Source organism: Diachasma alloeum, unplaced genomic scaffold (genome assembly GCF_001412515.2).
Source record: "Diachasma alloeum isolate Michigan unplaced genomic scaffold, Dall2.0 Dall_scaffold_00359, whole genome shotgun sequence".
In the NCBI taxonomy this organism is placed as follows: domain Eukaryota; kingdom Metazoa; phylum Arthropoda; class Insecta; order Hymenoptera; family Braconidae; genus Diachasma; species Diachasma alloeum.
The window spans coordinates 481,546-494,418 of NW_021680498.1; the positions used below are offsets into that span (position 1 = coordinate 481,546).

The 12,873-nt window shown below is 37.3% G+C and overlaps 3 protein-coding genes across 3 annotated transcripts in view; all 3 read left to right on the top strand.

The window, feature by feature from the left end:
- Positions 1–26: 26 nt before the first annotated feature.
- LOC107041234 (lysophospholipid acyltransferase 1) overlaps positions 27–12,873 on the top strand; it is a 23,506-nt gene continuing 10,659 nt past the window's right edge. Inside the window, exons 1-2 of the mRNA XM_015261683.1 lie at positions 27–247; positions 11,829–11,974. Of these exons, the coding sequence (XP_015117169.1) occupies positions 137–247; positions 11,829–11,974 (257 nt within the window). The 5' untranslated portion in view covers positions 27–136. The remainder of the gene's footprint in view (positions 248–11,828; positions 11,975–12,873) is intronic.
- On the top strand, positions 5,610–8,135 carry LOC107041237 (hymenoptaecin). Its single transcript, XM_015261687.1, has 3 exons — positions 5,610–5,977; positions 6,766–7,031; positions 7,602–8,135. Exons 2-3 carry the CDS (start codon positions 6,798–6,800, stop codon positions 7,899–7,901), a joined length of 534 nt encoding a protein of 177 aa, XP_015117173.1. The 5' UTR covers positions 5,610–5,977; positions 6,766–6,797; the 3' UTR covers positions 7,902–8,135.
- Positions 9,545–11,191, top strand: LOC107041235. The gene is made up of 3 exons (XM_015261684.2): positions 9,545–9,742; positions 10,213–10,415; positions 10,502–11,191. Exons 2-3 carry the CDS (start codon positions 10,245–10,247, stop codon positions 11,090–11,092), a joined length of 762 nt encoding a protein of 253 aa, XP_015117170.1. The 5' UTR covers positions 9,545–9,742; positions 10,213–10,244; the 3' UTR covers positions 11,093–11,191.

Genomic DNA, 12,873 nt, shown 5'->3' on the forward strand with positions numbered 1-12,873 from the left:
GCGTCAGATACCATCGCAACGCTCCTACCAGTCGAATGTTGACCGTACCGTGAGTAGACTACCGTGTGCGGCATCGCACTTATTTCAGTGAGACCTGAGCGGTTTGATAGACAGGTCGATTCAGAAGATTTTTCACATGGATAAAGTGCACGGGGTTGCGGCCCTGAAAGTCAGTGGACATGGATTTTACGACGGCTCGAGGGCCTTCGAGGGACTCTCCGACGTCGTGGGACTGCCGGTTGATCAGGTTAGACACTGTCATGTGACTTTTAAAGTTTCGTGAAGGGTGAAAACAATTTTTCACGAGTGTTTTCGTCAACGAGTTGTTGCGGTTTATTGCGTTCTGGGGAACTACGCCGGATAGTCGGTGTTCGCGAGGGTTCCACATTGATTCGGAAATTTTTGGGGGTTAAGGGAACGAGGAAGAGAAGGACCTGTTGCCGCTCTTGCGTAGTGCGCACTCCTGTCTCGCTCGCTCTCATTCGGCGAGGGAGTGAGGAAATTGAATGAGTTGGGATTTCGGAGCTGATTTTTTGGGAATATCTTCGGAGTGAGGGGATTTAGGGGGATTTGGGTGGGGAGACTTTTGTGGGGAATTTTGAGGGCTATACAAAAGGTCGTTTGGTGTTTTTTCATTGGACCAAGGGTTTTCGAGATATTCGGGAAATTGGGGAGATGAATTGTGCTTTTTTGAGTTATCTCACATGTTTTGGTCGTGAGTGAAGTGATAAGAACTCATTTGTCAGTGGAAAGTGACTTTTGGAAATTGTTCTTCAGGAGAGAACATATTGTTTTTCAGAGAGACAACATAACATTCTCAGTAGGGTGGCTATTTAATTGTTTTTTTTTGTTTAGAAATTGAATGAGTTGGGATTTCAGAGCTGGTTTTTTGGAAATAACTTCGGAGTGAGGGGATTTAGGGGGATTTGGATGGAGAGACTTTTGTGGGGAATTCCGAGAGCTACAAAAAAGGTATTCTGGTATTTTTTCATTGGACCAAGGGTTTTCGAGATATCTGGGAAATTGCACTGATAGAACAGATTAGTTATTGTTAACGAATGAAATCCATTCGCTAACAATAAATAATCCTTTCTATCAGTTGTGGGGAGATGGTTTGTGCGTTTTGGAGTCATCTCGTGTGGGAGATGATTGCGGGTTTGGGTCTTCGGTTCGTTGATGCATCTCGTTTTGTATGCATTTGGGAGTGGGGATCGAGTGAGTTTTTTCGGCGACAACATGTTTTGATCGTGAGTAAAATGATAAGAATTGATTTGTCAGTGGTAAGTGACTTTTGGAAATTACTCTTCAGGCGATAATATATAGAGATAATAAAAGAACACACGCCTCCAGTGAGGAAAGGCTATTTTTGAATTTTTTTTTCACTGAGTCAGAATTCTATTTCTAGAGATAGTGATCCCACGAGTCATTTCGACAACTGCGGTTTGCTGGTCAATCATTGATTCTGATGAAAAAAATTAATAGAAAAACCCAGCGCTTTCTCAAAGAAATTCTGTTGAATTTCTGGTGACACTATCAAAATTGTCGTGAGGTTTTATTAGAATTCTATTACGAATTCTATTTATTTCCTGCGCCATTTCTATAGAAATGCCATGCATCATTGCCGTATCATTTTAATAGAAAAATTAATAGAAAAACCCAGCGCTTTCTCAACGAAATTCGATTGAATTTCTATTGACGCTATCAAAATTGTCGTGAAGTTTTATTAGAATTCTATTAAAAATTCTATTTATTTTCTGCGCCATTTCTATAGAAATGACATGCATCATTGCCGTATCATTTTAATAAAGAAATTAATAGAAAAAGCCAGTGTTTTCTCAACGAAATTCGATTGAATTTCTATTGACACTATCAAAATTGTCGTGAAGTTTTATTAGAATTCTATTAAAAATTCTATTTATTTTCTGCGCCATTTCTATAGAAATGACATGCATCATTGCCGTATCCTTTTGTTAAGAGATATTTGATAGAAAAAAGTGAATAGATTAGATTTTTCTATAAAAATTCCTGGGGCTAAGCAAACTAAACGAAAAGTCTTTTCGTTTACTTAAGAACGAAAAAGGCACAATTCTACCACTCGCTGAACGCAACACTCCTGTCATGAAATATTGTTCGACGCATGTGAGACGGGAATTTCCACGAGTGTGAGGTTGGCACGCCTCGCCTTCGGCTCGGGGTGCCAATCATACGAATCGAAAACCCCTGTGGCACCAGGGGCGAACGATATTTTTCCGCAGTGACTTTCACTTTTGCGGACTGGGAAAATTGAAGGTCAGTACGGAAAATAATATTTTTATTTAACGACGTTTTACGGACGGCGGGATGAACAATAAATTTTTATGGATCGATCTTCTACAGATTAAATTGATCTTACGAACGAACGCAAGAACAATTTGGTCCATCATCCTATCTAAGAATTGAATGACTAAAAATCTTCAAATCTCATTGTTATGTAGTCAGGAACAAGCTGCAGATGCCATATGTATCACCTCACATCTTTGCTCTATTCTGCGTCGTGACAGATCTGGCCAGTGCGTTGCGTCATCCATCGATAATAAATGAGTTGCCCTACCGCAACGCAACGAATGAGTAACGTCATCCATAAATTTAACGTTTCCATAACCATCGTCCCCCATTATCATCATTATTCTCCTTCCCACGCATTAATTGAGCCATTTTTCCATCGAATTTGAACTATTACCGGCTCATTTGCGCGACTAGAAATAATGTTCACACAAAGTTCATCTTTGTGGGATGGTAATTTATCCCTGTGGATGCGCAAATGCACCGTGGATTCGCTTCACAGGGAATATTTATACTTGAGCAATAAATGAGGGAGAAAATACGGAGGAAGTGGTGTGAATACAACTAAACGCCTTTCGCATGTCTGAGCAGACTGGAGAGTCAGAAGGAATGTCGACTCATTGTTCGGTTCAATTATTTGTTTTTATAGTTCGAAGAAGCCGATAAACAAAAATAATTGTTGAAGGCTTGATAAGACGTTTCTTGATAAGGCTCACATTGATGGACTATTTTTGTCGAGTTTTTTTGTTTGCGTAGATTGCAGCCAAGGAAATCGTTTGTGTGCAGCGAATAACATTTATTGGGAATGAATGATTTTTTTATCAAATAGACAATATATTATTATTCATTATTATTTATTTATTATTATTTTTGTATATTGTTTATTTGAATTGTTTCTCTTTCAAATATTGTGACATTCATAATATTCCATGACTTATAAAAAAAATCTGTAGATAAACTTTTCTGTCTAGTCACCAGAAAATCACATGAATAACACCCGAAACAAAAGAAAATATTAAAAATAGAAAAAAAGTCGCCATTGTCGCCAGGGACGAGAATTCCCCAATTAAAACATGAACGTCTAGTAGGAAATTACATAAAATGTTGAATTGATTGAAAATTCAAATGGTTTTCGACTTGTAGGTATTAATTTTCGCGGAATAACTGAAAGGCGGTTTACAGTTTTCACTTATTTTTCGATCCAGTCGCGAATTTTCAATGAGGAAATCCCTCGAACTACAGCGGAACTGTCTCCTGATGAAAATTTCTAAGAAATGTACCAGAAGTTACAGCCAAAAATTCAATAGTGTTGATTATCAGTCGAGTTGAAATTTTATAAATACGTTGCAGCAAAAATTTAACACTTCTCTTTCAAATATTGTGACATTCATAATATTCCATGACTTATAAAAAAATCTGTAGACAAACTTTTCTGTCTAGTCACTAGAATTGCGCATGAATAATACCCGAAACAATGAGTGACCTTTCTTTCATTCAAAAAAGAGTTCATTCACCCCGATGCCATTTCTTCACAATCGTTGGCTTAGCGACACTCGCAAAATCATAAGATCTCACACTCCAGCGTATAATAATATTTCTCCTCATGACTTCGCGTTCTGTCAAAATGTTACAACAACTTTCTGTAAAAATTCACTCGGTGAAATTGCTAATCTAGGGTCACCGACGTTTTCAGCCGCAGAATGGATTTGGTCACAGACATGGGATAAAAAGAAAACCGTTACACCACTTGCTCGAGCTACGGACATGCGTGTCTATCCGTTTCAATCGTCCAAGTGCAAATGCTGCGGGGGATTGCGAAGAACTGAGAGCGATTATCAATGATGCAGGTCAATAAATTGAACTTTAATTGTTTCCTCATTTCAATGACCCTGAATTAATTTTATCCGAGACTGTCAGTGTTATCTGCGGTCAAATGAGGAGATGTTATTCTCTTGTGTCTGTGAGTCATGCCCAAACAAGTATTCATTGGTTTAGATTTCGTGAGTTCGATGGAGGATTTTCTTGACGAAAACTGTTTTTGGCAAAACTAAATAATTTCGAGGGGACAATTTTTTTTGGGGAAAAAATATTCCTTCCTCGTCAATGTATTCTTTTTATGGCATAAACCTATGGAGTTCTTTCAGATCAAATGATTGTCATACAATGGATTATATTTTTTCCTGCCAACAGTTCGAATTCTTCTAGGAATATTTCTGATGATCGCGACAAAAATTGAATTTTTGTGAAAGATATTAAATTTCCTTCTATCAAGTTGGTTAATTTCTCTCAAGTCAATCAACTGCACTCCATCAAATATTGCCAGGTGAAACAATTTTTTTTCGAGAAAGCGTCTCAATTTCAACAAATTTTTCTAGTAAGCCACTAAAAATTTATGTAAATGATGGAATTTTCCTATTCTGGAATTGTCGATTTTTTTAACGGAATATATCTATTTGGAAAAGCGTAAAAAAAGCTACGAAAATTTTCAATAGAATCGGTGGAAAACTAATAGAATTTTTAATAGATATTCAATGGAATTGTCCAGCGAAAATGCTAGTGCATTCTATGATTCTATAATTTTTTTCCGTACGTGGATTGAAGTGTAAACACCCCGATGGGTTTCGATGAACTGAAAGCGATCGCCGATGATGCGGGCAAACTTATTCAACTCCATGAAGCTTCTCCCCCCTTTAACAATCGGGAAAAATGATTTCGGGAATCCCTGTACCGATGAATATTCATGAGAAGAAGGTTGAGTGAGTCTTATTTACAGCCAGATAAGAAGATGTCACACTGCACGTCCGCGGTAATGTCCTGACGCTTTATGTTTACAGTAAATTCTCGCTAGTTATACATCGAATTTATTAAATTTATTAATTTATTGAATTTATCAATTTTGGACATGCGTCAAGTCAGTTGTAAATTTACGGGTTTCTGGCCATTTCCGACTCAATTGCCAGTAATTTTTTCTCTCGTCATTTATGCTGAAAAATCGTCTATCTAGATGTTACCTGACCGTCATTTTTGCACTCAGCCATTTTATTTTTCATGAATTTTGTTCAGAACCTTGAATAAAATTATGAATACGAAACGGAAATCGAAAATTTAGTGAATATTACCTTGGTATCGAATAAAAGATAAATAAATGAATAAATAAATAAATAATTTTTTTTTAGTACGCCAAAAAATCTGAAAAAAGCACCGACTCGGAAAATTTAAGTGATGTTATCGTCATTTTTCACAGGAGATTTAGATAAATACTACGGAACGCTTTGGAAAAATTGCATGACAGCTCCGTAAATTTTCTCCGAAAAGAAACGCAATTTTTGTTGAATATTTCACTCCGTGTGCCGACCCAAGCTCTCAAAAAAATGAGAGGAAATGAATAGTTTTATTTTCGAATAAAATTATTTGCACCTGTGTGTTTACGTACGGAGGAGCAAAGAAACCGATAAAAGACCGAGAGTGGGACACAGCGCTCGATCGTCGGGGTGGAGTTTAGGGGAAGACGCGGAACTAATGGGCGCGCAACTTACCAGAGTAATACTTATTCGGGGTTCCCCTGGGTAACTCGTTACATTAGTGGAGAAGTATAAAAAGAGCGCGAATCAAGTGCCAATCATCAGAAGTTGTTGAGTGTTCAATTCAATAAGCGGTAAGTGGAACCAATATTACATTAATACTCTCCAATTATTCTTTTACTTTGGATTATGTTCGTATTTCAACGAAATAATATAATTCAAACTGAATATGCAGGAAAAAATTTTATCGACAATCCTAGCAGTTTTCTCAAGAAATTCTATCGAATGTCTGTTGGAACTCTAGAGAATTCTATTGGAGTTCTGTTGGAATTCTATAAGAATGTATGAAATATAATACAAAACCTAGCGAATTCGTCAGAAATTTCTCTTCAATTTTCTATTAATTTTTAGCAGATTCTATTGAAAAATTCCGCAAATCATCTGCACGTTTTTTTTTCAATAGAAGTGTTCCATGAAGTTTTTGTCTGATTTTTTAAACGAAAAGAGGAGAAAATTTCAGTGAAAAAAAATTGAGAAAATACATGGCGGGGAATTCTCGTAGTAAATGTCTCAATTGAAAAAGTTTTATAAAAAAATGACATTCAGATTTTTATATAAAGTAGATTTTATTGGGGATTTTCTTTTAAAAAAACGCAGTTAAGCTGCTGAATTCGCCAACAAGAAGTTCAATGAAATTCTAATTTCTGGTTTTTTCTATGAAATTTTTTCGTACGCGAGAGAATAGCGCTAATGCCGTATTGGAATATCGAATAATCACCTGAGAATACCTCCCAAAGATAATCGATCTTTGAAGAATCTCCGTTCATGCTCCGAGCTCAAAACGCCATTATTTTCCGCAGGGCGGGTAGAGTTACTCCAGAATGCCGTTCGTCAAGAATTAATTCACACGATTGGATTTCAGGTTTCCAATTGCCGAGAGATAACATTGCAAACATGAAGGTGTTCGGTGTTGAAATATGGCTCGTCTGTGCGACAGCCTGCATGTGGTCGATTGTCCAATGTGATCCTGTACCACAGCCGTCATGGGTTCCACCACGACCTGGTCAACCAATTCCACGACCAGGCCTGCCCGGTCCAACATTTCCACGACCAGGTCAACCGGGTCCACCGATTCCGCGGCCGGGTCCAGGCTTCCCACACTTCCCACGCCTAGGGAATCCATTTGATGTATGATTTATGATTTGTTCAAATTTCAGTTTAAAATTTTTTGTGTTATATTGGTCTATTATTATGCAAAAAGTCTAAAATAGTATTCTGCGTCACACGGCGATAAAATATTTTATGTTACTCGCTCTCTCTCAAGAGACGTTTAAATTGACCGCGCTACCCCCACCCGATCGATACTTGGGACTTTGGTGCTCGTGTAGGCTGCGTGCGCAGAAATTTCATTTTTCAGTACTTTTTTCGCTATTATTAATTAACAATGCTCCTAGGCGACAATCTTTTTCACTCAAAAAATCATTGATCACATATTCTAAATGTGTTTAAAGTTTCATGACTTTGGCTGTATTTTTTCCTTGGGTTTTGCAGTTTTTTTGGTGACCTCCATAAGATCACGGGTTAAATGAGTTTTTCAAAAATTCATAATAAATTGACCATACTCCCCCGCAGCCTGAAACTTTGCACACGCCTTTTCCATTATTTAAAGAATATGTAAAAAAAAGAAAAAAATTGCTGTTTTTTTTCCAACCTTTCCAGCTCGCCCGATTATCCTTAATCCGGAGTTTTTGTTAACAGCACCGCTTCCGTCGCTCTCCACAAGGTTCAGTCCAAGGTGGCATCACTATTCCTGAACATGGACGTCCTCAGGCGAACGTAGATTACAAGCAAAGAGTATTGGACAATGGAAAGTCAACTCTGGATACATATGGAGGAGTTTCGACGAACGATGGCAGACACTTCCAGCCTCATGCTGGAGCTGCGTACGAGTACAGACCTCGTGACAATGTTGTGGTGAGGGGTCAGGGAAGTGTCCAAAAGGGACCCGGTGGCAGATTCGAACCCCAATTTGGCGTTGGAGTGGGCCTGGAATTCTAAACACGAAAGTTTAATCATGGAATCGTCTTATTACAAAATTTCATGGACTGTGTATCGCAAAATTTCGTTGATTTATTTATGAATGAAGAATCAGGTGAATACGATGGCCTGAGCTCAATTTGCGTGCCATCTTTGCATTTAACTTTATTTGCGGACGTGTTGTGCCGCTTCTTATATTTCTTTCTGTTATAATGTCCGATAGATAATATTGTATATTAGAAAAAATGAATAAAATTCCGTTCTTCTACAATAAATCATCTTCCATAACTCATTCTATTCAAATATTTTTGATAGAAATTCCTCGACTATATTTTTTAAAGGTTTTGCTTCATTTTTTTTTCAATGAAAAGAAAAAATACACGGTGGAAAAACTGAGAAAAGTCATGTGGAAGTGTCTCAAAATTGATCTGACGTATTTTTGACAAATATTCATTTACTTGAGAGAAGCATTTATTTTTAGAATAAATACCAATATATTTCTCAGTTATTCCCAGGTTTTTCCAGTTAATCCCCATTAGATTTTAATTATGTTAATTATATTGCTCAGCAAGATGATCATGTTAGTTATGACCTGTGTTCTGGAGATGAAAACCTTAATGAAATTTTTATCACCGGCGCTTCGTTAAGGAGTTAAATCGGAGGGGGGGGAGTGATACTATATATTTACCGGAGTTATTTGTCCTGAAACAATAATCCACCGCAGATCGCCCTTTTTTTCGAAAATTGATATCTCCACTCTCATTCAATATTGATGAATGGCATTGATTGAAATCGATTGGACATTCAATGCCATTATCCCTCCGTCTTATATGGGAAAGGGGATATGATCTCTCTATCGGGGAATAGCGTTTGATTGGCTGTCCTTTTTTGCTTGATAACTCATAAACAAATGGTCAGAGACAAAAATTTAATCAGAATTTTCGCCTCTAAATAAACCCTTTGAGCTATCCGCACGATAGGTCAGATCTATTTTGGGACGCCCTGTACATTCTGCCTGCAATATTTGTGGAGTTCCACAGATTGAACGTTTCCTGAAATGTTTTGGTATTTGTAATCCGCAGGGAATGAATTTATGGGTGTAATCAAATTCAGACAAAATAAGGGAAATCACTTTTTTAATTATATTTTACTGAAAAGAATTATTATTATTTCAAATAATTGATTTTTCAGTTTTATAATTATTACATTCCATTATTATTATTAACTGATGCGAGGAATTTCGTTGAAAATATCTCAAGAGGATAGACAAAAAACTAATGGAATTGTCGTTTTTTTACGGAATATTTTCATGCGTGTTCATCGTTCAAGAGCTCTACATGAAATTCTTTTGATATTCAATTTGATAATTCGAATGTCACCAACTCAAAGACTAATATATCATGAGAGTGGATATATATTTCAATTGATTCAAGAATGATTTTTCTATTTAAACATTTCTGAACAATTACAATTCAACAATGAGTGACTTCTAAATACCGCCAGGTATTCTGAAGATCTGAACTTATCAAAGGGGATTCCCCACGATGCGGCCAATTCGGAAAGCTGCAGGCCGTTGACTCAACGCGTCTGCGTTCCAATGCCACGGAGATATGACGTCGGGAATCCCTGAGCGATATGAACAGTGAGGAAGCTAAGAAAAGTTTTATCTGGGGTCATAAAAAGATGCGATTCTTTGTCTCGCACATGTGGAGATAATTATTCATTAGTTGACATTGAGTTTTACCAGTAGTTCAGGTCTTCCCCTGAAGCAACTTTTTTCAGTGTCGATGGAGAATAAGAAGCGACGAAATCCAACGTTTGTCATCAGAAATCGTTGAGTCTTCTATTCGACAACTTCACTGGTAAGTCAAACATTGAGATTTAATATTAAATTGGTGGCAACATCTGTTTGTCTCATGTACACTCGTTTACTGGAGTTCTGAAACGAAATACATAGGATGCAAGTTCAGATTGTTTCAGAACTTTAGTAAATTATTGTATTCTGTACGTTGGCTGCATCTGGGTTAATACCTAAAGCAATTTTTTGTATTTATTTTTTGTTATTGTTGTGCTGAGGAGAGGCTTGTGGAGGTAAAACAGTAATTGTAGCACCAATGAAATAAATTCTGTTCTATTGAATTGATATTGTGGATTCATATTTTCTAATAAAATAAAATGAAATTGATTCTAATGTATTTGAAGACAATGACCTTCCAGTAGATTTTTCTTTAAATAATGAGAAAACCTGTTATTCTTTTGAATTACTGAAGGATCAATTATTCCGTTTCTTGTATTTCTTCCACATCACTAACTCATTATTACCAAATTTTAGATTTCCAGTTACGGAAAATAAACATCGACAGCATGCAGGCATTTTGCGTTAAACTATGGCCACTGCTTTTGGCAGCTTGTTTGTGGTCAACCGTCCAGTGTGATCCCGAACCGCGACGTGATTTTTCACTTCCAAATGGAGCACCACCTCCATTCAATCCCCGGTCGAGGCCACCGCAGCCATGGGTTCCGAAGCCTTTTCCGGTATATTCACAAAATATTTTTTATTCATTCATTTCTGCTGCGATGGGTCGAAGACATGAGAAATTAATTTATTTTTTTGTCAACAGGTTCGATTCCGCCGGTCCCCCCAGGGCTCAGTCCAAGGTGGCGTCACCATCCCTGAGCACGGACGTCCTCAGCTCAACTTGGATTACAACCACAAGATAATTGATGATGGGAAATCAACATTGAATGGATTCGGTGGAGTTTCCAGCCCGGATCTGAGACACTTCCAGCCTCATGCCGGAGTCAATTACGAGTACAGGCCCAACAATGATTTCTTCGTGAGGGGTCAAGGAAGCGTGCAGCCGCTGCCAGGCGGACGATTCGACCCACAAATCGGGGTGGGAATGGGCTGGAGATTCCGTCGTTCCCCACAGGGCTCAGTCCAAGGAGGCGTCACCATTCCTGAGCACGGACATCCTCAGCTCAACCTGGATTACAACCAGAAGCTGATTGATAATGGAAAATCAACATTGAACGCTTTCGGTGGTGTTTCGACTCCAGATATGAAACACTTCCAGCCGCATGCTGGACTGAATTACGAGTACAAACCCAACAATGATTTCTTCGTGAGGGGTCAAGGAAGCGTGCAGCCGCTGCCAGGCGGACGATTCGACCCACAAATCGGGGTGGGAATGGGCTGGAGATTCCGTTGAAATCTAAATTTACATGTCTGATTATGATCTGAAATTATTCTGTCTGCCAAATTATTATTGACAATTTGTTATTTATGAATAAATTATTTATTCACAGTGTCTAATGACTTCTTGAAAAGAATTCAGCCGTGATAAATTCTTCCTTAATCCTCAACTTCTCCCAGCCACAACGGTCATCGCAGCAATTCAAATAAATTTATCCACAAGAAAGAACCGTAACAAACAATTCTTTCTGTGCCAACGTTTCTCACGAGTTCTTCATCAGAGCAACTTATTGAATATAAAACAAAATTACAAAAAAATATAATTAAACCTGTTATTTTTACATAGCCAGGAATGTAGATTATCACAATGATCACTATTACAAAAATAAAATGTCGCTTAATAATTTAAATAATTATCGCAGGATGTTAAGAACATTTAAAAACGCCAAAAAATAGCAGAACAACTGAGATTTGCTGTTGACAGTGTAAATCTCCTCCATAATCTATAACCAAACACCATCATCCATCAAATTTAATCGAAGACCAAGAATATTGCAAACCCATTATCTCCAATTCAATGAAACAATCTAACGAAAAAGATTTGAAATGCAGTGTCTAATGACGTTTTTCCTTGATTCCCTTCATCTCGATGGTCATTGTTAATTGTAAGGACTAGAGAAATAGCTCTTAATGATTTCTGCGATAATTAACATTTGAAATGGTTTTTGAAACGATGAAAAATTGTTTTCCAGATGAATTTCGTCATCAGCCAGTTCACAGCACTTGTCCTGGCTGCACTATTTCGAACTTCACTGAGGCCAGGAGTGGTTTCTCCAGTGGCTCGTCACACATTTGGTTTGATCGTTGGGCTCTGTATGGGCTACTTCTGTTTCGGCAAGTAAGCCAATCGTAGATACTGAGTACAAGTGGACACCACTTGACAAGTCCGATATTCGCACAGCTGAAAATAAAACTTCTTCTTGGCATTTTAATAACAAATTCTGAAATAATATAAAATTCGTTTGTATCCACTCGCACTCTGTGTAGAATCTTCTCAATAAGTTGATTAAATTCTTCACGAGACAATTCAATGAGCAATCAGCTGCTCGAAAATAAAAATTCTTGAATAACAAATCGAATTTTCTCAATCAAGTCACTTGTAAAATTGTGTAAAATGAGACGTTAAACGTGATATATTTGTTAATTATCCATTTCTTTCAAGAATACATGAAACAGAAAATAGAAGTTTTGATTCTCTCATGATCTAATTAAAATTTTTAAAAAGGGATACCCAATTTCATTCTACGGAGTCTAACGAATATTGAAAATAAAAATCTGAATCCTATGACAATTGCGATCCGCTAGACATTTTTACCATGAAAGACGTGGCGAGATGGGTTGAATTCTCCATGATTCCTAGTTTTTTATTTTAGATCTCCCATCATATATGAAGAGTAGAGATGCAAAAAATCGAATGATGGTCACAAATAACTTGCAACCAAATTGCTGCCAAATCATCTACATAGATGCATAATGACGGTCATAACTAATTTCTAATTTACGACGGTCATAAATTTAAATAAATGGATTAGAAATTACATGCATACACCCATTTTCTAAAAACATCATATCTTCACGTTTCATGGCATTCTACGTCACATCTAGCCAAAATTAGATCATCAAAATCGACGATTACAAAGCTCCCATTCAGAAAAAAAAAGTTGAATTTATACAGATGAAAAATGACTGTCATTTTTACTCGGCACATTGTGACGGTCTTAAACCGGGGAGGGGGGG